Source organism: Strix uralensis, chromosome 21, assembly GCF_047716275.1.
Source record: "Strix uralensis isolate ZFMK-TIS-50842 chromosome 21, bStrUra1, whole genome shotgun sequence".
NCBI classification, from domain to species: domain Eukaryota; kingdom Metazoa; phylum Chordata; class Aves; order Strigiformes; family Strigidae; genus Strix; species Strix uralensis.
Window position 1 is genome coordinate 13,242,209 of NC_133992.1, and position 27,468 is coordinate 13,269,676.

Genomic DNA, 27,468 nt, shown 5'->3' on the forward strand with positions numbered 1-27,468 from the left:
AAAATGGGTTTAGCCTTCGTGTGGGCATTCTGCTTGGGCCAAATGGTGATGCCTGTTCCCTGGATTTGTAATACTATGAAGTGGAGTTCATTGCTTTTGTTAAAGGCTTTAGGCTGAATGATGTGATTTTCAAAACATTTTATAGTTGTTCCATTTGCTTTTCGTACTGAGAATCCCAGACATCAGTTTATATTTAAATCCATGATTGGAGAATAACAGATCCTACTAATAGTAGGATATTAATAGCCAGTTATTTCTGGCTGTGAAAGCTGACAGTTGTCTCCTCCAGAGTAATTCAGTCACCAAGGAGTGGTCTAATGTTAGATTTGGCTTTGAGAACTAGTGAAAATACGGTAAAACAGCTGGTCATAGAAGTTAACTTTGAGTCAGTGGTCAGAAGCTCAAGGTAAGCAAGATAGATAAGAACATGCCAATCTTAAAAAGACAAACTTTGAGAAATCAAACTGATTAGCTTTTCAGACAGTGTGTAGTTCAATTGCTGAATTCATTTGCCGCAAAAGCTTTTGAAACGAATTTTTTTTTTTTAAAAGTGTCTGTGGAGGAATAGCAGAAAGAAGAAAAAGTGGACAGATTCAGAGAAGAAATGTTTTAAAGAAAAAATACCACCCAGACTTAAACACAAAAGTGTTTATACAAGATCTATCTCAGGAAGTCCCTAAACCACAGCTCACTGCTGACAGGAAGCTACATCTGGAAAACAACTATTGTACCTTTGCCTTTTTCCTATATCCTTTTTTTTGAAGCGTTCTCTGCTTTCTGACACTGGATAACATACATTTAAAAATGTTGAAATTAATCACTACAATATTTAATCTTCTGTGATATATTTTTCCTGATTTATGGGAAAGCATTAGGAAACAGTTGGGTTTTGTGGAAAAATGGAAAAAAAAAAAAATTGGCAGTACTCTTGAGAAAATCTGATCTGTTGGGAGGGAAAGCTTTGTGAGGAAGCTCCAGACAGCTTCAGACTTTTTTAGGCTGTTTCAGTTGCAAGAGAATGATTTGCACCAGTCTGAGGTGAATTTGGGCATATATTCCTGAACATAATTCCAGCTGATTTACTGGTAACTTTTTCTTTCACACACTGGTACCTTATTTTGAAAGTTGCTTGGTTTATGCCGCACTTCTTTATCTGGGTTTCTGTATTAGGCTTCATTGCTACAGTGACAAAGCTAGGACAATTAATTCCAGTGATGCATTGGGGTGAGGTTATTCAGAAGACACCAAGGGATTGTTTCCTTCTTTTAGTTTTGGTAAAGCTAAGTAGGAAGCAAATATATAATTTTATTTCTTTCATTAAACGTAGATGAGAGGAATGGCTGAAGGTGAGTTAGTTGAGCTAAGCAGGTTTCTTTGGTGTTCCAGGTGATGGTGACTTTCTGAGAAGTCTCAGATGTTTGCAGACACTCTTGAGTGGCCTTTTGGATTAGCAGCCCTGCTTCTAAAAGATTTTCTTTTGAGGTCACCAGTGTGCTTGAGTGAGGAAGAGCAAAACTTTATATAGACTTTGCATGAGATGCAACATGGTGGTAGGCTGCTCTGCTGAGGATTTGATGTATCAAAAGGTAAGAATGAATGTCTCTTAGGAATCTTTTCTTTTCTCTGAAGCAATTTAAATCAATCATCTGTCAAACTGAAGCATGCTTCAGGCTTAAATATCAGCTGGCTGTATGAATATTTCCTCGCTTCTTACAGCTTTCATTAACGGGACTAACTGGAACTAAGCCAGGTCTGGATATATGGTACGCTTTGTGTGGCCCTAGTAAGACCAGAAACAATTTGGTGAACCGCCTAAGGGAGTAGCTTGAGGAAGCTGTCTTGGTAAAATGTATTATTGTTGATTTGATGCATCATTTTTGTTTATGTAAGTCTCTGTTAAATGTTGGGTTTCACTGATACTGATTACAGTTTTTCTGTAACAAAACACATGCACTCTGTCAGAAAATGCACATTTCTTATTCCTTGTCTCCAAAAACTGAGGGAAGTTTAGTGTGGATTTGGATTTTGACTAACCTAGACCTCTAGTCCAAAAGGGGTAGACTAGTATTTAATTTCTTACTTAGATTCTTTTTAGTGCTGTTCCTGTAAATTTTGTGAAAAGAATTTTGATTCCTTTTAGATACGTACATCAAAAGTAAAATTAATTTCATTGTGTTAAGAAAGAATATATTCTTGGACTGTGCAGCTATCTTGTTTGCATATGCTGAAATGATTCCCCACAGCATATGTGTTTTACCTTAATACATTTTTTACAAATAGCATTTTTCACCTTCATATTACTGTAAAAAGTAGAGTATTTAGTAAGAGCATGATCTGCTGAAATATCTGTCACAACTGGTATTCTCTATCCAGTTTCTGTCGGCGTGCATATAGTACAGTACGCAGGCCAGTTCCATGGCCACATCATCAGGTTACGGAGAATAGGAAAAAAATCACATAGAAAAGGGGGCCTCTGCAGGTCATCTGGCTCAACCTCCTACTCAGTGCAGGCCTAACTTGAGAACTGGATTAGGTTAGTCAAGACCTTGTCCAGCTGAGTTTTGTAAACCTCCAGAGATGGGGATTTGCAGCCTTTCTGGGCAGTGGTGTAGTGCTCGACTCCTCTTAAAGTGATATTTTGGGGGTGTTTTTTTGTTTTGTTTTCTTTCTTTTCCCTATTCTAATTGGAATTTCTGTTGCTGCTGCTTGTGTCACTTGCTTCTTGTCCTGTCACAGTGCATCTCTGAGAAAAATCTGTGTCTGTTCTCTACAACTCCCCCACAGGCTCCTTTTTGTTAGGGACATAACCACAGTTAGGTTCTGCGCCTCTGGCCTCGTCGCTTCTCCAGGCAGTGCCGGTTCTTTAGGCCTGGCCTGGTCTGTCAAGTGCTGCTGCTCCCGGGCGTTCTATGGCCCTGTGCTGGCCTCTCTCAGTGCAGCGTCTGTCCTGCGCAGCAGTGTTGCAGATGTGGCCTCACCACCCCCGAGTAGATAGAAAAAACATCTTTAAAACCTTTTTGCAAATGAACTGTATTCCGTTTGATTGCCACCTCTGTGCACGTAGTAACATTGCATTTTATAAGAGGCATGCTACTGAGCAACATTTCCTGCAAACTGCATGTTATAACCTACCTTGAAAATACAGTTAAATTTGTAATGTTGCTTTCTTAAAAATCACAGATGGCTAGAAAGTTACTTTTCTCCTTGTAGGTCAGATTGGGGATATCTAAACAGTCGATGTATTCAAGCTAGCAGCTAGGGCTTAAATAGGTGTTGCAGCTCCTGAGAAGGCAGTGTGAACTGAACCCTTTCTCTTTTTCCTGAGCTAGGGATCATTATTTCTTTGTTTAGGTACAGAAGGAGCCAAAAGAAACAGGGCAGTATAGGAGATGCTCTTGGCAGAGGGAGGATCAGTGCTGGAATTTTGTTTTGATTTTTGTTGAATGAATGCTTGATTTTAGAGATGCTCATGCCTTTCAAGGGACTTGTTTAGCAATAGTGTAGTCACTCATCCCATTGTTGAAGCTATTGCATGTACTCGTGTACATACTGTAATAATGACAGCGTAGTTTCCATTACTGTTGTTACCCATTTATAAAAAATATATTTGCTGTTACTGTATTGGTTGGAACAAATCTTTTCATACTTTATGGGAGTGTTGTCTTTTATAAACTGGTTATAGATTGTGTTCTGACAGAGATAACAGACTATAACTATTTTTACTTTTTTTTTTTTTTTACTAATTGTACATAATACCATTTGTTGTTTGCAATTACATCATCTTCTTGCCATGAAGTAAAGCAATTTGCAGAACGTTCACTTCAATTTTTGAATTATTTGGGGTTTTGTGTTTGATTAATGGAGTTAGAGTTGTATATTAGAGCTACATTATGCAGAGCTACGTTATTATATTGACAGAGTTTTGGACCCATGAAGTACACCTGCCTGAATGATCCCTAGATTTTATTGAGTTGAATGCTGTCTACACTGAAAACTTACTGGAGCAGTTATTCCAGTGAATGTCTCAATTTGGATGTGATCATTTTTGAGGAATGCTGGGCCTGTAACAGTCTATCTGTTCCAGAGTAAATATTCCAAAATAGTTTGTCTATGCTTTCCAGGTATAGACAAGCCCAGAGTGGTAATGTGGCCCTCCAGTACTGTTTTCTGGTTCTGAAACCAGCAAAGAGAGAAACTGATATTTGCATATGCATGATTATCTAGCTGTACACTTTTATAAACTCCATTTTGCTTATATCTTGTGATAAAAGAGATTGCTTGAAGTACTTGCTTTGTGGTTAAAATCCGTGTCAGTTGTCTGCTTGTACATGCACAGCCTTGCTGCCACAAATTAGTCCATATAACTGCCATACTCCAAAGTGTCCTGCAGCAAGAGATGTTCAGGCGTAGGCTAGCACCCTTACCACATCTATCACAGAATAATAGAGTCATGGCTGTGAGGGACCCCTGGAGATCATCTGGCCCAATCTCTGTTGAAAGCAGGGCCATAGGTCACATTATCCAGGGTCTTATCAAGCCAAATCTTGAATATTTCCAGCACGGGGAGCTGCACTCCTCCTCTGGGGAACCTATTCCAATATTTCATTGTCCTCACAGTGAAAAATTTTTGCTTATATGCAGACAGAGTTTACCCCATCTCCTCTTGTCCTGTTGCTGTGTATCACTCTGAAGAGAGTATTTCCATCTTCTCTGTAGTGTTAGTGTGGATTTTGCCAAGCAGCTTTGCTGTTTTAACAAGAAAATATAGACAGAGGCGATACTCTAAATCCTTTCCAATGAAGCCGCACAGGGTAACAGCTTAAAGATTCTGATTTAAATATACACATGCAAATCTGCATCTGCCTCCCTATTGAAAGTGTAAATAATAACCAGAGGTCCTCAAGCCTATCAAGAGCTGAAAAGTTAATTAATCGTATAGTTTACAGTTTCAACATGAAAATAGTTGTGATCCGTATTTCCATGTCAGGCTATTTCTGCTTTAAAGCAATTTAAATAATTATTTAAAGCTCTAATTAATATATTTGTAACTTATTTAAGAAAGGCGTCTATTTTTAAAGTTTTCCCTTTTCCTTTACTTATATGAGGATTTGTATAAGGAAAATTCTTTTCTTGATATGTTTTTAAGATGCTTCTCATTACTCTCTTTGAAAGAGTGAAGTCATGTGGTTTGAAGCCGTAATTGTTTTCCCTTTCATGTAGATGAATGTTCACAAAACAACAACAAAAAGGACTGACAAATACAGAAAACGTATCTTTCAGTTCATCCTTGTGTTGAAGAAATAATGTTCCAGAAAGCAATCATATTAGCTACTTCTCGTCTTATTAACTTACTAGCAACATCATTACAGGCATTGCTTTTACCTGTGTTTTTGGAAAAAAAGCTTTTGTGGTATTGTGAGTGTTCATACTCTCATTAGGCTGATGTTATGCAAGGGAAGATGGCAGAGAATGGCAATTGCTGTTCTGGAATTTGGAACTGTATATGTAGAAATGATACAAAACTTGTTTAATTGAGGAAGTTTTTTTGTCTTTTTGACCCAGCCTCAACTACAGTCCTGTGTTTGTGCGTGTGCGTGATACCGATGCTGTGTTCTGGCTGGCTGGCCTCAGACAGAAGTGATAAACCTGGTCATAATCCCACTTTTACTTTCCTGTGAGTGATCCCATTCACTTGGCCACCGTGCCGGCAATGCGTATTACAAATCACATGTTGTTACCTTGGCAGAGATTTCTCTTCAGTTGTTTTTAGAGTACTCCGAGTCCTACCAAGGTTAACCAGTATATACATTTGGTTTTGTAGAAAAATTTTCCAGCCCTTAGTCCATGGAAAATATCCAGTCTTCTTGAAACCAATGATACCACAAAACTGTTGGCTTTTCTGACTATGAGCTAATCTTCTAAGAATGGTGTCTTTGGTTTTACAGACTGCTGACTGTAGTGGTTTGGACTTTCTACCACTTAATTGATAAGTTGCTTTCTCTCTGTCCTCTGCTTTATTTAGTATGATACAACCAGAATTCTGTCTGTGGGAAAAGGCTTTCGTAAGTATAGCTGACTACAAATTGGAAACATAATTTTGTCTCTTCTGGTTTTCCTATCAAACCAGTGTCATTATTTAACTTTTGGGGAGAAAAAAGGGAAAATGATTACTTTCCATAGTTTGCCTTCTGTTATACATAGTGCCAGTTTACTGTGTGTCTTGTAGACAGTGCTTCCTGTACTCAAGGAATGCTCTATACCCAGACAGACGTCCAGGTTACACTGCAGTGTGTGTGCGTTCAGGGCCTTTTGGGTTGTAAATATCTTTAGAAAGTGTAAATGATAGGGAGCCAAATTTGTTCATTAAAACATTTAACTTTTTTTTTCCTCCTCCTGTAGCATGTGTTTGTGGTTGTCACAGTAACAGTACAATTTACCAAACAAATGTGGAAGATTATTATAGTACTTGATCAAAATGTTAAGCAAGAATAACAAATTGAAGTCCCCAGGCTAATCTGAAATACTTCTCCATCAGCTAATTATTCTTTGTTGCAACGTAGTGAATGTCTGACTAACAAAAATTCCATACAGCAGCTGTTTTCTAACTTATTTGCATTTGCAGAATTGCACAGACCCTTAGCAGAGCACTATGCGCTGAAGTATGTGTCAAGTATACAGTTGTGGTGTGCTTTAACCACTTAATTTTGGGGTTTTTAGCCCCACTGTTTCACCGGATAGTTTTATATCCATTATAAAAAAGAGGAAAAACAAACAAACAAAAAAAGAAGACACGGTTGGGAATGATGCAAGTTTTCAAGCTTTGTCTGCATGGCTTTTTTACAATCAGTTTCGCAACAGTGTGTATTTGTGAGACAATTTTAGGTACTGTAAATTTTGGATTACTGCTTGTGCCTGCAAATTGTGGTAAACCCCCAAAAGAGATTTGAAATTCTGAATTGCTAAGAATAAATGGTGCTGCTATTTCTACAGGCTGCACACTGTAACCTATTTTCTACAAGAAATTTAAACCCCACTTTTGATAAGTCTTCCTGGTCATAATATTTATTTTCATGAGGTCTTTCTGGCAGGGAAATGCTATCTCTCTCACTGAACTTGTGGAAAATAGAGGATAACAATAACTTGCCCAGGTCAAAGAAATCTGTGACAGAACAGAAAATTTGAACCTGGATTTTCTGAACTCCAGGCAAATGCCTTAAAAAACCAGACTTCCATTTGTTTCTGCTACTGCAGTTTAAAGTAATACCGTCCCAGCTGTTCTCATTGGTATAACTTTTTACATGTGATCTACTGGACTGAAAGTATTTTGTCTTTCATAGCATGTTATGTCAGTCTTTCTTAATGAGGAGCAAATCACACACCATAGCTGTTCATGAAAATTTTAAATCACAGAATCATCTAGGTTGGAAGGGACCTTGAAGATCATCTAGTCCAACCGTTAAGGATATAAAGCTTATATGCTTGAGCTGAGGTTCATCAGAATTGGGTGAAGCTGAATAACCACTGATTTCTGGAGGTTTGGGATTATTTTTCTTAAGAGCATGTTGTTAGTACCCATCAACTCCAAAGTATTCTTATTTATTATCTGCCTCAGTGCTATTTTCTTTTTCTCAGAAGCCTTGAGTACTGAATAAAGAAATAATAGGAGGGGCTTAACTGTGAATCAAGACACAAATATACAGACTTAGGCTTGCATCCTGCTGAACACTGCAGTTCTCCATAAATACTTTTTCAATAAAATTTAGCCTTGGAAGTTGTTGTCTGGTGGATGGAGCACCCAAAATGCATGATCTGGGTAGCATTGAGTACTACGTTTCAAGGTCACTTTTTTTTGTTGTACTTCGGTTTCCCTGTCTTTAAGCTGTCAGTAACATTACTGCTTTGTTTGAGCTCTGCAATAAAAATTTAAGAGCTAGGTATTACAGTCCTTCTTGCCAATTTCAAAATAATCGGTCCCCTTTACACAGTGTGATTTCCATTGATAAATTTAGTTCTGGATTATGTGGCCATGCTTTTCCTTAGTCTGTGTTATTATTTCCATGATGCCATAAACTAATGAATACCGTGTCATCCGCAAACAATATCCAGCTGCAAAATTAGTTCTAGTAACAATGGAGAAAAGTCAGTATCACTGGAAAATGTCTTGCCTGTGGAAGCAGCTGCCCATGAGCTCACCCTCTGGAAAATATCCTGATGGCTTCACATCTTAGAGAGCTTTTTTCAGTGCACAGTAGCACAAATGTAAGCCAAGGTTTGAAAAGCTAGTGCTGTGTGTTTTCTTTGGCATATGGCAACCCTGAGCCTTTCCTTTGAGAAGCGGGTCTTAAAGTCTTCTGCTGAAGGGAATAATTTTGTGATTCCTCTGAGCAAAATAAACTGATTCTCATCGATTCCTATTGTTACATCATACATATAGAAGAGTTCAAAATGCCACTGCCCAGATGAAGGCTGGCAACACTTAAAAAAAAATCATAAAAAACTAATCATCGTTCTTGCTTTAAAATGAGGGAGGGAGAGGAGCACCATTAAAAAGACTTAGCTTAATGTGTATTTACAAAGAATATGTTCTGTTACATTCCAGCGTGTTACATTCGGTTTAATTTTTTAATAGCATCCTTCAGTTCGGTTTCTTCCTGCACCCCAGTACCCCCAAAAAGCCCATTTCTTTGCACTTTTATTTATAATTTACAGGACCTGTGCTAACCCCCCCCTCATACTTTTTGTTGTTCATGTATCTCGTTGGTCCTTATCTGTGTATTGTCCTGGAAAATTTACTTATTGTCCTGAAGAAATGCCTACAAGTGCTGATACAGATCAAGAGGGTGTTTATACCCTTGATATCAATGAGAATAGCTGCAAACTTGCTCAAAATAGCTAGAAAGTAGCCTTGAACCAGGTTGTCATAAGGCATATTGCACCGTAGGAGCTCTGAGCAAATAGAATTTTTACAGCCTTTACTCTAACTACATTTTGATGTGCCACTTGACAAGAGGGAACAGTGAAGAGCTGCTGTATGGAATCTAAATCTAGGTGGGATCTCCAGGTCATGGAGAAATCTTGGTGACTCGGACTGATTTTACTCCACATCGGAGTGCTACAGAGCCATTCCAATACTGCGGAAATGTGGGTTCTTTCCTCCTTTCTGATGTGTAAAGGTGCTTGGTCCACGTTGGCAGTGTGAAAATGTTTGTAACTCTTGTGTGTTGGATAATGGCTGAAGCAGCTCCCAGTATGGTTGGATCCCTTGTAATAGGTAAGTTCAGAAGAGCTGAAAATAGGAATTGGGGTTTGGGTGGTTTTTTTACCCCCTAAGAGATGAAGAACTGTGCATTACGACTTTGTTCCTTCCTGTGATCTGCACCCAAGGCCTGATCCACAGAGAGCATAGCTAGAAGTCCTAAAATAAATGAATTTTTCACACACACGCAGAGCCTCTGTACTCCTTCCCTGCATTCATACAATTGAAATACTAAAACTGATTAAAGTATTCTCACAAAAGGCAAATGTTACTGTTCCTCATCTTCATTGAAATGCATTCAGTTGGTTACTGAAGTAAATAGGTGAGCATTGCATTATGCTTTCATAGTAGCTTTTATGAATTTTGCAAGACTGTGTTACAGAGTTATCTTTCAGTTTTCCAGAGTTAAAAACTAAAACTTTCTAGACAACCTCAGTGATGATTCAGTTTCGAACTTGATGATTGTGTATTGCATGCATTTCCCAGTCAGTATTTTTCCCTATGTTTATGATTGCTTTCTAACTGTTCTAGGCCTGTAAAACAAGCCCCCTACAGATCATAATGGTATGTGTGAAACTGAATGGCGTGTGTCGATTAAAAGTAGTTGAGAACCATTCAAGAAATGTTATGCTGTGTGGTGAATTCATTTCAGCCTTAAGCCTGCCTTTTTCTTTCTTATATAATTTTTAAAGGTTAAAGTACCGCACATCAGACACTAACTCTGCAAAATACCTGCCTACCAGACACTAGATATAGGTATATTTTCGATCATGAAGATAGCTGACATCTTGTGACATGTGACTTCTGTATATAATATGCTTCTTTACCAACAAAAAATGACATTTTGTCTAGTCAGCCAGTGCTTTGGCAAAGCACAATACAAGTAAGAACAATCAGCATTTTTGGCAAATACAATAATCAGCATCTTTCTGTATTTACTGAGAAATCGAGGCTTAGGCAAATAACTATGCCATTTTTTTGATTAAGAAATGCATAAATAAAAACCTTTTCTTCATGTTTTTTAAGTCATCACATAATCAAAACCTAAATATCATCCCTGTTGTCTTCTAGCAAATGCAGCCTGGAGCCTCAGCCAAAGCATGTACCAATAATCACTAAGTAGTGCATAGTGGCAGTCCTAGGAGGCACCACAGTGTAGTGCTCAGCCCTGGTCATGGTGGCCAGAGGCCCTTGTTCGTCCTGTCAGCTCTCTGCAGGCTGCCTGGACCTCATCAGCGGTTTCTGGCAGCTGCCACTTCCTTTTTTCAGTGTCCTTGTTATGGTCCTGCAAGCGGCTCACCGTAGACATTAGGCTGTATAAGTGCACATGAGCAAAATAGTTTCTGTCCTTTTTTAAGAGGTGTCACAGAACTCAAGCGCTAATTATGAAATTTTTCAACATACAAATCTAGAACTCTCCATTGTTTAATGGTCCCAGACCACAGTGGGGGGTAAATAGTTGCTGGTTGTTACATTCGTTAAAAGTATGCAGTTATTTATGTTTGAAACACTTGATCAACTGTTTGATTGATTTGTTTGTTTCAGGAATTTATCTCTTGGATTTAATCTACATTGATTCTGCATATCCCGCTTCAGGCAGCATTATGGAGAATGAACAAAGATCCAATCAAATGAACAATATTCTCCGAATAATAGCTGATCTGCAAGTCTCCTGTAACTATGGTTGGTAAATTTTGTTATACTTATTAAGCCTTAACTAAAATTTCTTTAGTACAGCATTGTGAAAGTGGGTTTTGGCCCTTTGTAAAGGTGACACAGGAGGCTAACGTGGGTAGAGTTGAACACTAGTAAGGGATGTAGCTTCCACTTCTGTGCAGTTTCACTCTTACTGATAAATTGGGCAAATAAGCATGTATTCTAAATGGTAAGAGCTGGAACAGAAGTTGTGCAGAGTTGGCTGCTATGTGTAGACTACAAATTACATACTTTCAAGTACAGCTACTGCATTTGCGTTATATTCTGTTTCCACCAGAGACAGTCAGAGAGAATTCTCTTAATATCTTTCCTTTGCAGCAGATATGATGTCTTTGGAGTGTGAATGTGTTAATTTCATTATCATTTTATTGTTAGTATCCTGATGATATGTCCCCCTCCTTAAATACATTATCGCAGAGGCGCAGCTAATTGGCCTGGCCTTGGCCAGAGGCGGGTCTGACTTGGAGCCAGGGCAGCTTCGAGCAGCTTCTCACAGTGGCCACCGCTGTAGCCCCCCCGCCACTCGCTCAAACCAGAGCAGTGACTTAGCTTGACTTTTCATTGCTTAAACTGAAACGAGCTGGAAAACCTTGCGAGCAGCTGTACAACTAAATACATTTTGGATATTTAAATGCTACCGTTTTGGAGAATTTTGACCAGAAAAAAATTAAATGTTAGATTGTGAGAAAATGAGGTGAGAAATGACTTCTGTATGCTTAACTATCCAGCCCTTGTCCTTTGTTGTCAACTTCGGTATTATAAAGTATTTAAAGATAGGGACTAGGCATAATAATGTATGATTCTGAATAGCTAGATTATTCAGCTATCATGTTCTTATTGTGAGCTTTATTATTTTGTGTTTGAACACTTTGAATGACAAACAAACCTCATGATTTCACTGCCCCTTTCCTTTTTACAGTTTGGCAGCTTCCTGCATTTCTATACATTAATTTTGAGTGCTCTTGTTAAAATCAGAATGGAAATTAAAATATGGCCTTGAAGAAACAATATTCAAGAATAATGGGTGCCTTTAAAACAGTTGTCTTTACAAGAGCATAAAAGCGAAGTTAGATACTACAAGGCATGTTCCTGTCTGTGCACCATGCGTCAAAGGATTTTTCCATCATTCTGAACTTAGCACCTGTCTGTCTTAGTATTCAGCATTGTAATTTTTAAGTCTCTTCACTTCACGTTCATATGAGAATCACTAACAGCCATGGCAGCAGCTTTAATTTTCCCCAGAACAGTGAGCACAAAACTCAAGCAGGGTTTGCAGCAAATAATTCTTTTCCACTTGTGAGATAGCATTTAATAAAATCCGCCAGTTTTCATGATGATGAAATGCACCTGCATTTTCTTTAAAAACTGAGCATCACATTTGCTCAATCGAATATTGAACATCTTCGTAGAGTCACAGTAATATTTCTGCCTGATTTATTCTTCAGCAAGGTTCAAATTCTTTGCTTCCATTAAGATAAGCATAAGAACCAGAAAAAAAATGTGAAAGAGTAATTCACTTTGTATGATGCAAATGTTCATCTTTTTTTGTTCAAACGCTCCACAGATCATCTTACAACACTGCCCCATGTGCAAAAGTATTTGAAGTCTGTCCGTTACATTGAAGAACTTCAGAAATTTGTAGAAGATGACAATTATAAGTAAGTACTATTCTTTTCTTCAGGTTTTGGGGAATTTAGTGGAAAGATCACTTGACTGTTAGTTTGATTAAGAGCTGAACAAAGAGCCACTGGCTGAAGATGTTTTGGGGTTTGTCTGTTGTTCTTAATATTTTATTAATGGAGCTCATAATACCAGGATGCCCGAGTGTCTTCTTTTATGACTCTAACCAGATTTCCAAAATAAAATACCTTTGTAAAAGTTAAAAGCAGATGAAAATCTAGACTTTATTCTGTTACGTGACAGTTATATTCTGAGAATTTTGTTCAGGAACCCTACAGTCATCTCCAAGATGTCCAGGATTGACTTGATGCTGTTGTAAATAATACATTAAAAACATCTTCCAATTTCAAATTACTGTTTTTAATAAACTGGCACTTAAGATATGAACCTGACAGTTTTGGGGGTTTAAGCATGTTAAAGCAGTGCTTACAAAAGAGGTGGAGGAGAGTGAAGCCACACAGTGCTGTGAAATAGATACCATGGAGCACATTGGTCAATATGTGAATATGCTCCAGTTAAAGGAAGTGATAATCCCTGGCCAATAGTTCTGAAAGAATTAGCACATTAAATCATAGGTCTAGCAGCCAAGGTTTTAAATAACTCAACCAAGGTAGATGGATTGCTATATAATTAGCTATTGACAAATATAGTATCTCTATTTGGGTGAACAGAATTAAAAGTATTCAAGGCAACCAGATGTTCAGTACTATGATGGTGGTCTGAAAGATTTTAGAATATGTTTTGGAGAGCAAGGTTGCTAATGAACTTCTTTAAAAAAGTCTTGTTACCAGTTTTATTAAATACTTCAGTTAAGAACTTTGTTTCAGAATTTGTGTGTCCTTAGACCATATGCTAATAAAACAGTATTGGAAGGGTTCATTAAAGTAGGAGATGATTTGGATCTCACAAAGGATGAATCAGATGTCCTGATGCCTGAAATGATAGTGACTCAAAAATCAAAATGTTATATATTCATTCTAACAATAGTTCATGGTATTGATCAGTAGATGTCTGTCAGAAGTGAGATACAGTCACGAAAAGACAAATTCATCCCTACTCCCTATCAAATACAGTGTTTCTATAAAAAAATAAATTGTTAATACTGCTTTAAAAGGAGCTGGTGAGACCTTATGTGGAGTATTGTATGCAATTCTGGCCATCCATGCTTAGAGTGGGTTTAAAAAAATTCTGGTGCGATCAGGTGAGTAACACCTGATCGTGTAACACCAGGCTTAAAGAACTAGGTTTGGCTTTAGCCTAGAAAAGGAGGAGTTTAGGTAATAGAATCACTTATGTATAAACACAATTGGGAGAAAATAGGGAGGATAAAGAGCAATTTAAACTAAATTGTAATGGTAGCACAAAATTAAATGAATACAAAAATTTAGAAGCTAAATGTGGAAATATGGTTCCTAATCATCAGAGTAATGGAATTCTGGAACAGCTTCTTAATTGGAGTAGCAAGACAAGTAATTAAATAATTTTAAGTTGAAACTTAATCAGTTAATGAAGTGGAAGCTACCGGTTAGTGTTTGTGAAAAGGAAAGAGCAGATTCAGTGAATCAGAAGAGTGTGTACTACCAGCGTGGGGTTCACGTACATATGAGGAGAAGGAATGACCTACCCTGACCATTCTACGTTTCTCCGCAATTAGAGCTGATATTGCTGGCATGCAGATGCAAAATCGTGTTGAGGCAGTTCAGGATAAAAAGGTGTCACCATAACAGAGACAAAAGAACCATGTTTGAGCATAACATGAGTCAAGCGATTTGTCTTTTCAATTCTGAACATAACTGCAGTTGGTGATAACTCCAGCTGCCAGAGCTGTTCCACGTGGCACTGGTTCAGGGCACTGTGCGTACAGTGCTGTACCAGTCCCCAGCCAAATCTCTCGATAGGGATTCTTGTGGTAAATGTCTGTGGAACTTCGCTTTTCCTGAAAGAATAATTCTAAAAGTAAAACCATTCATACAAGGTATTCTTTTGGAACTTCTCTGAGTATTATCAGGACATACTTCAAATAGGGAGAAAATGTCCAAAATTTGTCCCCTTGCTTAGGGTAAACTTCATCAAAAGAAGCTGAACCAGCATTGGGTAGTTCACTGCAAAAGATCATACTTGGTTATGGTTTGATAGGTTTCTGCTTTTGTGTCTGGTTGATCACAGATACTAAGAATAGTGATGTTTCTGTAGGAAAATTATTTGGGGAAAAAAATGTGAAACAAGTGGTTTCTATAAGTATATGATACTATAACATAATATTTGGAAAAACTACAAGTCATGAGTAATTCCAATTTAAACTTGAAAATCATTTTAACTTCAGCAGCAGCCTTGCTGATAATGCTGGAAGGTATTTGATGTATCTTAAAGATCATTTAGTACTTTTTATTTTGATTTAGTTATTTTTGAGAATATTTCAATCAAATTTAGCAGTTTTCTTTCAAGGCTTCACTATGGCAAGGAAAAACTGGGCTGAAGTCAGGCATTAAAAAGAGGGAAAGATTTGATTCTTAGCATAGTAAAGTTGCTGCAGTTTATATACATTGGAGAACTTTGGCCTTTTTCTACCATGTTTGTTTCATCAGAATAAAGCTTTAAATTAGAGTCTGTGTTCATCAGAACTCATCACAACTACCCTTAAAGAGAACTTAAAGAATTCCTCTTCCATCTTCGTATTTGATAAGAAAATTTTGGATTTTGTTTTGAATATTTGATTTCACATTTTCCTCTTAGTTTTCCCTAATGGATCTTCAGTTTCATAGCATTTTCTGGTCCCATGCCAGAAGAAACTGTAAGCCTTGAAAAGGCAAGGAGTGCTAAGTTTTTATAGTGGGAAAGAATCTCCTCTCTCTTTCCAGTGACTGCTCTTTTTGAGCCAGGGACAGCATTAGTGTGCTCTGAAGAGATGTGTGCTTGACCTTTGGCAGGGAGAACAGAACTATCTCAGTACCAGGCTGTCAGGGAGAGAAGCTTAGATAGTTGCCCTAAAATGTGTTGTTGGCAGGATCCCAATACATGTTACACCAAATGAGAACCTCAATTACACTGAAAAGGAAAATTTGGCAGCCACTTTATATAAACAAAGCTTTTCTCTACAATTTTTTGTGCCAGTCCAATTGCTTGCTTTAAGTTTGTGCTTGTCAGCAAGTAGGAACACTCCAGAAAACCCCTGACAATGATGTCATATCCTAAAAATAATAGATCTTTCTTGGTGAGCCCATATACTGCTCTCTGCAAAAGCGGAGAAATTATAACATTTGCTAGTTTCAAGACTAAGGGGGCAACAGTGGGACCTAAATCGTCAGGATTTTTTCCAGTTACACCCAACATGTATTGCTAATCATTGTTATGTCAGGACATCACCAGCAGCCAGCGTGCTTCAGAGATACCATGATGCAGCTGCTGCAGGGTCTTCTTCCTCCTCCAGGAGTGTAAGAAGTGACCTGAGGAGAGCGCTTGCCCCCAGGTATGCAGTTTTTCCTTGAGCTAGACAGCACCATGCCACATCGTTTCCTAACCTGCCATGCCTTGCAGTGGTTTCAAAACAATTTTTTTGGCTGACCTGGTATCATTAGGTCAGGCCTGGTATTCTCCACAGTTGTTCTTGGTCTAAATTGGCCTTGGTATTCACAGCTGTTCTTTGAGCAAAGCCCCTTTGAAGGCTGTTATTTGTGTTACAGTGTTATTTGGACAGGACCATCGGGATTGGAATCCCGTTCTGTAGGCTGCCATCTATACTTACACTTCAGTTCTTCACAGCATATTAGGCAAGACACTGATATTCTAGTAAGATGATTTACAGAAAAATCAGTTCAAATTTAGATTCGGATAGGCAGGATGCTATGGGAAAGCATCCAAGAGAAAATAATAGTCAATTAAAACATTATACTGACTCCTAACAATGATGGCGCTATAAAAGCGCCAGCTGCACCACATTGGTTTTAGTCTTATGGTGACAGGAATTGTATGGCAGGTGCTTAAAATATTAGTATTTATAGCAGTGAACCTTGGCCACAGTCCATCTTAAGCAGGCCTCTCAGGCAGCTATATTCCCTGGACCTTTTCTACCACGGATTGTCAAAAGCAGGGGTAGGGGGAAACCTTACTGTTAGTCTGAGATTTCTAGTGCTCCAGTGGCCATATGGATCAATAGCTGTAGTTGTGACCTGGCTGCCTCTTCCACAGGACATTCTCGGGGACAGCGAAGCTTCCAGAAACTTTTGGACCTACTGTTTAAGCGCTACACAGGCAGCCCAAAATGTTCCAGATGTCAGACCCATTTTGCTTCGTACACAAATACTGGTCAGAAATGCCCTGAGTGACAGCTTTGAGGACTGCACTGCTTTATTCCAACTTAGATCTTCCTTGACTCAAGAAAGATGAATAAGTTTTGTTCAACCTCCTCATGGAGCAGCTAAATTTCTTGTTCATGTAAGGCTATTCTCTCTCATCATTCACTTGCTTAATATTAGGAGAATTGAGTAAAAGTATCTTTACTGTCCTAACAGTAGTTTCATCCTGTACTGGAGAGCATACTCTCATGAACTGTGTTCAAGACTGGCTACCTGTTTTATTTCCTGCATTGTGTTAGGTTCCTCTTTTCCTGCTTATTGGGAAGGTTATTCTTAACTGAGCTATATGGCGGCATGCAGTAGCAGAGTGTTATTTAAGACTAGGTTGGGATAGAGGTCCAGCTTACTTTACAGAGCATACCAGCCCATTCCAGAAAATATTTTGAGTATCAGGCTTTAAAAAAAAAAAGAAATTGTTTACATCATCTTTTCACTATCCAAGAACGAAGCCTTCACATACCATCCTTATGCCTTGTTCTTTAAAGGCTTTGTCTTGATTCTCAAAGGTAAATAGGTGGTTTGTTAATTCAGTAAATCTCTATGCTGATTTTTTTTCCTAGAGATTCTACTTCTAGTTTTTGTTTCACCTTAGATTGTTAATACTAACTCCATAGTTTGGGCAGTTTTTGAGGCTGATACCTAGGATTTATTCTGGCATGTCTCTTAGGTGAACTCTTGCTGTATAGTTTTGGAATGTTGACATTTCATATGTCAGCACTTAGACCTTGCACTAAGACTAGGCTTCCTCACCATGGTAAATCAAAGATTGTGTTTTTGAAAAGAATTTCTGAAAAAAAAATTTCTAACAGTGCTGTGATATTGGATGAATATAGTGACTTATAAGATGGCTTTGTGATCATCTTGGCTCAATGTCCCAGTGGAGAGCGGTGACGAGCGGCATCCTCAGGGGTCGGGGTTGGGACCAGCGCTGTTTAACATCTTTGCTGGGGACACGGACGGTGGGATCAAGCGCACCCTCAGCGAGTTCCCCACCTACGCCGAGCTGTGTGGTGCGGGGACACACTGAGGGAAGGATCCATCCAGAGGGACCTGGGCAGGCTGGAGAGGGGGGGATGGGCAAACCTCATAAAGTTCAACAAGGCCAAGGGCAAGGTCCTGCCCACAGGTCGGGGCAATCCCAGGCACAAATCCAGGCTGGGCGAGGAGGGGCTGGAGAGCAGCCCCAAGGAGAAGGACTTGGGGGAGTTGGTGGGTGGAAAACTGCCTGTGAGCCAGCAACGTGCGCTGGCAGGCCAGAAAGCCACCCGTGGAAGAAATTCTTCCCTGTGAGGGTGGGGAGGCCCTGGCACAGGTTGCCCAGAGAAGCTGTGGCTGCCCCCTCCCTGGAAGGGTTCAAGGCCAGTTTGGACGGGGCTTTGGGCAACCTGGACTAGTGGAAGGTGGCCCTGTCCAGGGCAGGGGGTGGGACTGGATGGGCTTTAAGGTCCCTTCCAGCTCAAACCAGTCTGTGATTCTGTGATCATTTACAGGTGCAAACACAAAAAAGAGAGTGTCTTTACAGTTATGAATGGTTTATTAGGCATGCTGGAACAACGGTAGTTTTTTACTTGTAGTAATACTGGTGAATATCATTGGGGAGAGCGAGCTGTGAGAATATAGTTTGGTATGTGATGGATATGAATGATGAATGTTGGGTGTAAGCACATCAGGTGTCAAAGTCTGACAGACCTATTGATATTATCACACTAAGCCTCTGAGGGGCCAGAGATTCTGACTCTGAGAGTGATATTTGAGAGACACTGCTCATGCTGCTGGCATAACTGTATGCACGGTGTAGCAAGGTGAGAGCAGATGAGCATGCGTGTACATGCATGTAACCTGTGCTTCTCAGTGGAAAATGCAGTGTCAGAGGAATTGCAAAAATTAATTTGGGTGGTAACAAGCAAGCCAAGACTGGTTGAAACTGTACTGACTCACAGTATCTCCTCTTTGAAATAAAGATGAGTTTGATTGTTTCCAGCCTTCTGGGCGAGGGAGGGAGGAGGAGAGAAGGTGGTCCAAGAATGACATCTCATTATCAGAATATATTCCTTTTTTTCACAGTTTATTTAAACATTTTGTTAAACATGTCAGCATGAGTATTTTATATTTACCAAAACTCAAATTTAGGCTCATATTTATTTGCTGTTCTTTTAATACATCCTGTATTTTCTTAGGTTGACTAGCTAAATTACATTTTTGTTGTTTTGAAAACATTGCAGAATTCTGGCATTGTTGAAGTCAATGACCAAACTGTCAGAGACTTAGCAAGGGCTATTTCAGACTGTACTTTAACATAACCAAACAGCATTATCTAACTTCACATTTTCTAGCAAGATGGCCAGTGGAGAGTGATGTAATCTCATAACACTGAAGACTCACTTGTTGCTCTGTCAGTGAACTTTTAAGTGCAGCACACACCACAGGTGCTTTCTAGATTGTATAATGATACATATATGGTTTGTAATTTATGTAATAAATTAACTTTTCATGCAGAGGGCATAAAATGTTTGCTATTAGGTTTGTATCTAAATTTACTAACTTTTGGAGGGTTTTTTTTCAGGTGAAGACTATATGAAATTATGGTTTTACACTCATAGTATAAAATATCAATTTCCACTTCTGTTTTTGTAGACTTCCCTCACAGTTTCTTTCTTGGATCTAACAGGTAGTGATTTACTTAAAAAAATTTATTGTTTAGTTACCTAACAAAATAAATAACTACACTTTCAACAAAGTAAAATTCCTGCTTACCACTGCCAAAATAATTACTTTCTTCAGTTTCTTTCAACTTTCATTGTGAAAATTTTCTTGTTAATTTCTCTAAAAACTTGTTTTTCCAGATTATCATTAAGAATTGAACCAGGTAACAGCTCTCCTCGACTGGTTTCCTCCAAAGAAGATCTTGCAGGTATAAAACTTCATTTGAAAATTTGAGTAAGGAAGTAATTTTAATTACAGAAATCCTCCACTGAAGTATATGGGAAAACCCCAGAGGGGTTTTGGAGGAATTAATCAGGTTCAAATATGGGCTTTTGTTGAAATTACAGAATTACCTTGTAAGGGCTGTCAGAGAATTGATCCCTTTCCATGCATATGCCCAGTTTCAGAACATCCTTGGTCCACAACACCATTCCTCTGATTGTTGTAAAAGATCTGATTTTTATTGCAAATTTCTACATAGCCAGCTTGTACTTGGGTTAGCACTGTCCTCTGTCTTAAATATTTTTTTCCTTTATGATATTCACCCTCAAGTTCTTACAGTAACAAATTATATCCCGCATATCAAGATTGATTTCACACACATCAGCATTCATTTGACTAGGTAAAACAAATCCATTGATCTTAAATGAATGAAAACAATTTGATTTCAGAAGTAAAACTTAATTTGCAGAGATTGTAGAGGAGGGATGTGCTGTTATTTGACTTTCTGGAGAACAGGTTTGCCTGGATGGCAAAGAGGAATGTTTTTAAGATGATTTATTAGTAGGTTTCCCATTTTTAATAGGTAGCATAAAACCTATTGGACTTTCTCTCTGCTGAGATTAAAAACCCAGCTACAGCACAGTGCATCTAACATTAATCCCTGGCATCGACCAGTGCGAATTGCCAAGGTTGTCAGCATCGGTACCGAGTCTCCCACTCACCTTGTTACCACATCAGAGTCTACTCAGGGACGCCGATTCCCAGTAGTATTGCTGCGAGCTTTGTTGTCCAGAAGCCAGACCTGGTAATTCAGAGGTATTAACAGTAGCATGAGTCATCAATAAAGATTGCTGACTTGTATATAAACAGTCGCAGTTCAAGGGATAACACAGGCTGTTTGTTAGCATTGGAACAGAAATCAGATTGTGTCATTTTTTACAAATGCTTGCATTTTCATTATCATTTAATAAGTGAAGAGCGAGCACTCTTTCCATACAAGCGAATCAATGCAGTGAATAACATAGGAAATTCTCCTTTCGGGTTTCTGTGTGAACTAACACATAAATTTGAGACAATTTAATTGTGTAAAGCAGGACAGAATTTGTAATAGCTTTTAGCAACATCTAAAAAACTATAGTACGAGCCATAAATTGACCAAAACAAATCTGCTGTACCATCACAGTTTATTTCTATGAACAGACTAAATAAACATCAGACTATGTGAAATGTATTTACTCCTATAGGAGCCATTATCTCAAAAGCTCTTCTGTTTTAATCTCTGAAACCTGAATGGCCAATTTTTGGTCTCATTGCGTTAAACCGTGTCTGAATGTAAAAAACCCAAGGGGCCCAGACCACATCTGACAAGCAATTTCATTTGGCATTCAAAATGTCTTTTCTTCTCACCAAAGCAGAGAGACACAAAGTGAGTGAAAGATAGAAAGAAAAAGGAAAAGAGAAAAAGATGGGTGTTTTTCCTCTGCCTCCCAGCTCTTCAGGTTGGCTGCTGTGAAATCCTTTCTAAGTGTGGAGTGGCCAGTCATTTATAGGGAACCTCTCGTTTGTCTCAGGATCATGAATGCTGTTCCCAGAGTCAGATGAACATTTGACCTGGTCTTCAGCCCATACAGTTCTAAGGAAAAAGGAGTAAAATCTATAGCAATACTAATTTGGAAGAAAACATTTCTTCAGGAAGGCATTGTCCCCCTCCACACTCAGTGCCCAGTATTGTTAGTTGCTGTGTAAAATATAAGGAAGTAGTTCACAGGAGGTTTTTTTAACTAGGTAAGTTCAAAAGCAGTTCTTAACGAACACTTTCTTTGTACAGACATGTGTATGGCTCTGGCTGGGATGGAGTCAACTTTTCCCATAGCAACCTCATAGTGCTGTGCTTGGTGTCTGTAGCTAGAAAGGTAAGGCACCGGTGTTCTGGCTGCTGCTGAGTGGTGCTCACAGCAGCAAGGCTCTCTCCAAACCCACGCCCCCAAAAAGGCCAGTAGACTGGTGGTGGGCAAGAAGCTGGGAGGGGACATAGCCAGGACAGGCGACCCACGCTGACCCAAGAGATATCCCATACCATGGGACATGCTGAGAGTAAAAGCTAAGAGAAAGCGGGGGGCATTTGTTATTAAGACGTTTGTCTTCCGAAGCAACCGCTGCGAGTGCTGAGGCCCTTCTTCCCAGGCAGTGGCTGGACATCGCCTGCTGATCTGAAGTAGAGAATAAATTCTTTTTTTGTTTTCCTTTGCTTCTGCACGCAGCCTTTGCTTTTCTTTATTAAACTGCCTTTATCTCGACCCACGAGGGTTTTTTTTATGTTATTTTCAACCCCTCTGTCCTGCAGAGGAGGGGGTTGATAGAGCAGCTTGGTGGGCACCTGGGCCAGCCAGGGTCAACCCACCACATTATGGAATATTTGATTTTACTTTTGTGAGGAGTTGCTTTTTCATACCTGAAATTTAAGTCACTGCCTCTCATATGATTATATCTTACATATGTAAGGCAGATATATGAGTGAACGTTTTTGTTGCCTAGCTTTCACATTGTATTGCTCACATTTAAATGCTTTACACTAGGGTTTTGATGTTAACATTTCCCTAGGATGATTGTGGCAGTTCTAACTTCGGTCATAGAAGCACAGTATGTGATTATCACCAATACTCTGTAATTCTTAATCAAGAGCTTAGAGTTCATTAGAGCTGTAATAGAAGACAATTAAAAATACAGTTCCAAAGTTGGAAGCAAGAACTTTGAACTCTCCTGAGCCAGGCAAGTAATATGGCTTTATACTGCAGTGAGCTCAGCTGGAGCCCACAAGCATTGTGATCGGGACAGTGTTCAGTAGTGCCTGCTCAGCTGAGCAGGGGACCATATGGTATCTGGCAGTATTAGGAGAGGGTGAACTTTCCCCTCGGAATCTGCAGTACCCCTATATGCTCCATAAGGTTGCTTTATTCAGAGTGAGAATTAATATGATGACTAGAAACCAAGTCTTGAGTCATTCTTATGGCTCCATTCCTCTGTTAGTATTTCCTTTGAAAGCTTGACACACTTGTGGACTGCTGTATTGCTTACTCGGCTAGAGAGTTCTCACTTTCTGCCAGTTAGACAATAACTGCCACCAGCATTTTGTAATACCCATATGAAATTTTCACTGTCCTGCACCTATGTGGCTGCAAAAATGCTACTAAAGGGAATTGAAAAATCAAATTAATTTCTGGAGAAAGTTAGCATTAATTCAAATTTGAATTCAAAATTTAAATTTGAATTTTGAATGAAGCATGAAGGCAATAATTTATCATTTATTTCACAACATTAATAAATAGAAATATATCCATATGTTAGTCTTGAATAATTCTAAGCTAAAATACCCAAATATCAGTAATGAGATATTTGACCATGGAGAATTAAAAATAGCACATTTGAAGGTATTCAAGTCAACTTTATTTCAAATTATAGTTTGAGATCGTTTCCACTTCAGCCATTATGTGCCAGCAGTAAATCATTTGCAGTCAGCAAGCTATAATGGTAAGAGATGATCTCAAAATAGCATAGGCAGTAGTTTATGTTCCAGTCAATAGTTTAAGGCATAGGAGTCTGAATATAGTGATTTTAAGGTAAAATAAAGGTTCTTGGCCCGTAAGGGTAGCCATCAGTTCAGTTCTCCTGATAGTCAAAAAGTTAATACATCACTAATAGTGATAAGTCTAGTTGAGTTCTGCATGTGGCATACTGCCTTCTTATAGGTTGCCATGTGTTTCCAAATATGGAGAAAAAGCTCGATATCGTGGTAATAATTCCAAAGTTTATAATGGACTTAAGTGAACAGAATAGGGTCTTCTTTGTGTCCTGAAGTATAATTACTTGTGTTGATGATGGAAATGGATTTTCCTTTCCAGCGTTGCGACTTTATCTTCTACCCAACTTCAGTTTTCTCTCTTTCAGAAGAAGAGTAACAGTTTACTCTAGCCAGGGACATTGTGGGTTTCTTTTTTTCCCCTTAAAGTATCTTTATGAGTGTGAGGCTCAATAAAAACAGTTAAATCCTTCAATATTTCTGTTTGCAAAGTACTGGAGAAAACCATGTGTCCGTTTTCCACTTTGGTTGCCAACTGGTTTTCCAGTAAATTCAAACAGGACGCAGACATCTGATTAAAGTGAATGTCTCGCAACAAGCTATGTTTTGTATATTAGTGGCTAAGATGGTCTCATTTAATTACCAGATACATATATAATTGTGAATAGTGCTTTCACGGGAAGGTTCGGTGCCTTCCATAACGCTGCAGATATTCTTGTCTCTTGCAAGTAGCATTTGAAATGGAGCTTTAAACAGTTTAATTGTATGCTTTCAGGAACTGTGTGATTCACACAACTTCCTTGGCAGCAACTTAAGTCTGTTCATTCTGCCTTGCTATGGTTTGAGAAAGGGAGAGAAAGCGGCTGGAGAGCTTATAGTATGCTAACTGTTCACAGTTTCCAGTTGAATTAGCTGTAAAAGACATCTGTGTTCCTGCAGCATTGGCTAGGAGGTGCCCAGCATTTATGGTACAGCTATTGGATTGTTTTGGAAGGTATAACTCAATACATTTTCCCAGAACAAAAGAAAATATTTAATGTAATGTATGGTAAATAAGTTAGCCTTCTAAGCAACTGAAGGTTCTTAGAACTTGCACACCACGTGTAGCTCAGTGCAGAAAACTTCATGCATGTTCTTTATCATCTTAATGTTACTTTGAAAAGTTCAGGGCACAGTGCTAATCAGAACATTGAAAACGGTTACTCCTTCTCTGAAATATACCATGTTTATCCTGTCGTGGAAAACAATATAAAAAAGATAAAATAATGTTAAAATAATTACCATATCCAGAAAATTATGTCTAATACTAAGTGACTCAAAGACTGGTCTTCATGATTCTGTGATTTTTAATGAACATCTTCATTAAAGTTAGCATTTAAAAGTCCTTTTTAGCAACAGCCAGGCCTCAGCTATGGGCAGCACTTGTTTTGGGGTTTTTGTTACACAGTAGTCAGGGATGGACTCCTATCCCCTCCTTTTTTTTTTTTTTTTTTTCCTCCCCCCAATTAGGTTTTGGTATAATTCTTGAGAGGAGAAGTAGTAGACCAGAGGTTTTATGTTACCACTCTACCAGGAATCTGGGTAATTAATCTGAAATGGGAGTATTCTCTTTTCTGTTATTGGGGTAAAATTTAACCCATTCTGCTGAGTCCATTCAGCGTTGAGAGTTGCTGAAGAACTTTTAATATTTCTTTTAATTAGAAGCAGTAGATTTCTCGAATGTAAAGTATGTAATATATAGGAATTGAAAATGTAGAAACAGAAGGAAGAAAGACTGGGATGTTTGCACATTTGTAACCCTCTGAAAGTAGGTATACTACACTAGTGACGTCTGTGCAGCAGTCCCAGCATTTTAGAATAAAAAGAACCCCACGCTGTCATTTTCCATGTAAACACTGAGTTTGACATTTAGTTTTGCCATCTGTTTTACTGGTTGCTTTGGCAACTAATAAATAGTTTGTGCTAAGTGCTTTAGCAGCCAATCGTTCTGTGGAAATCAGGATTGTCTAATCCTTCTGCAAGTGCTTGGTTATTGCTTCATGTGCATAGTGCCTGCTTTTCTTACACTGTACTTAAGGTAGAAATGGAAGAACTAAGTTTTCTTCACAAAGAAGTTTACAGACAATCCAGAAAACTTTGCTCTTTAGTTTCAAACTTATTTCCAATCTCTTACTCTGTGATACTTTCCCTACAAATTTTTACAACTCATTTGAATATTTTTGGAAGAAATTAATACCAGAGAAATGTGTGCAATTCACATGTTGTTGTCAGCTACTAAATCCAGCCAGAATTAGTGTGCTGTGGTTTTTTTTCTTAACAGACCAAAGCTTCACAAAAACTGTAGAATATTCTGTCAAAGCAAATACAAAGTTATCAGGGAGAGAATGATCATGCTCAGTTTTTAACTTTATCACTTTACTACTTTCTTTGACTTCCTTGCCAAACAAGTCTCTTTAATGTACTGGTTAACTGATGCTTATTTTAACTATCAAGCTATTACTCCCTAGGAATGTTAGAACGATATAAAACAGCCAGAGGACAAGGGGATTTTCTGCTCTGGGTTGGGGGTTTTTTTGTCTGTCTTCAGAGCAGTCACTTGAAATAATTTCTGCAAAAAGTTATTTTTTTGATGGATTGGTTAATGTATTTTGTTGAACCCAAACTTCCCTGCAGCTGTGCTCTCACAGTGGGTATGTCTTCACTGCCAACGTGGATGTCATCCAAGCTCATGCAGTACCCTGCAGATTCAGCTGCAAGAAATTCAGTGTTTTTGCTGAAGTGTAAGTCAGGGTTTTGCACATTCCACTGGTGCAGTATAAGTAACACAAATGCTGACAATTAGTGATTCCATAAAAGTAACACCTGAAATTGAAAGTATCACTTCTAGTCAGGAAGCATTTGAAGGAAATACACTCAAGTGTGCTTACTGTGCAGTCAGAAGTACATTAGAAATACGGGTAGTTGTACTTGATCTTCGGAGTGGCACAGACAAAAGCATCCCAGGATTCTGGTGCTCTTATCTGGTTTGCTGTTGTCCTTGGTAACTATATTAAACTTGTGATCTTGCCTGTACTGTAATTTCATCTTTCCCTACGTTATTAACATATTTCTACAGTCCTACTCTTGGAGATACTGGATTGAGTACTACTGGGCAAACTCCTCTAGGGTCCATTTTGTACATTTTGACACTTCGTATATGAACATCAACAAACTCCCCTGTGTCCACATCACTTTCTGGCAATTACAGCAAAAAAAGTAAGCCAGAATTGAACGGTCTAAGAAGATTGAACTACTTCCTCACACATGCCCACAGGTTTTTCATAACAGCGATTGAGACGGGGTGAACGGAGCTGCGCCTGCGTAAGCTGTACTGGCCCATTAAGGGACGTTGGTATCCCAAGATAGTAACCCAGCATGATTCACTGTTATACTTAAATCTATGGGAAGAAAAGGTATAAGTTAATATGCTCATGTGATTGAAAGGTCTCTTTTTCATAATTGTTGTTATTGATAGACATTACAAAAGATTGACATACATGTCCGTGTTTATTACCTCACTGCAAACTATGCTTTTGGAATTAACTTTTAAATTAGTGGATTTTGTTAATGCAAATTTGAACATAGACCAAAGACTACATCAAAGGAGGACCACACTGTGTGTCTATTCCAAGCATTCTTGGCACTGGTAGGTGGTAGCATTTGTAAAAAACAAGAAAAGAGACCTGGCCCAAACTATTCTTGTTACAGATTTGAAGAAAGAGATATGAGACAATAAGGGCTATGAAGAAACATTTTCGAATAAATTGCCGAATAAGTGTATTCTGGAGTCCTGTAAACATAAAATGGGTTCTAAAAAATAGAACCTGGAAGTAAAGTGAAGCAAAATAATACCATGTAGTCCAGGTGTCTCTCTCAACCTGTTATTATTTTCTTTGCTTGTTTAAGAAATTTGGGATGGGAAG

The 27,468-nt window shown here is 38.5% G+C and overlaps 1 protein-coding gene across 10 annotated transcripts in view; it reads left to right on the forward strand.

Moving 5' to 3' along the window:
- Nucleotides 1–27,468, forward strand: part of RALGPS1 (Ral GEF with PH domain and SH3 binding motif 1) — a 130,216-nt gene that overhangs the window by 84,743 nt on the left and 18,005 nt on the right. For all 10 annotated transcript variants that reach the window (XM_074891353.1, XM_074891350.1, XM_074891349.1 and 7 more), the window contains 3 exons: nt 10,802–10,939; nt 12,537–12,630; nt 19,848–19,915. In XM_074891353.1, the coding sequence (XP_074747454.1) occupies nt 10,802–10,939; nt 12,537–12,630; nt 19,848–19,915 (300 nt within the window). The remainder of the gene's footprint in view (nt 1–10,801; nt 10,940–12,536; nt 12,631–19,847; nt 19,916–27,468) is intronic.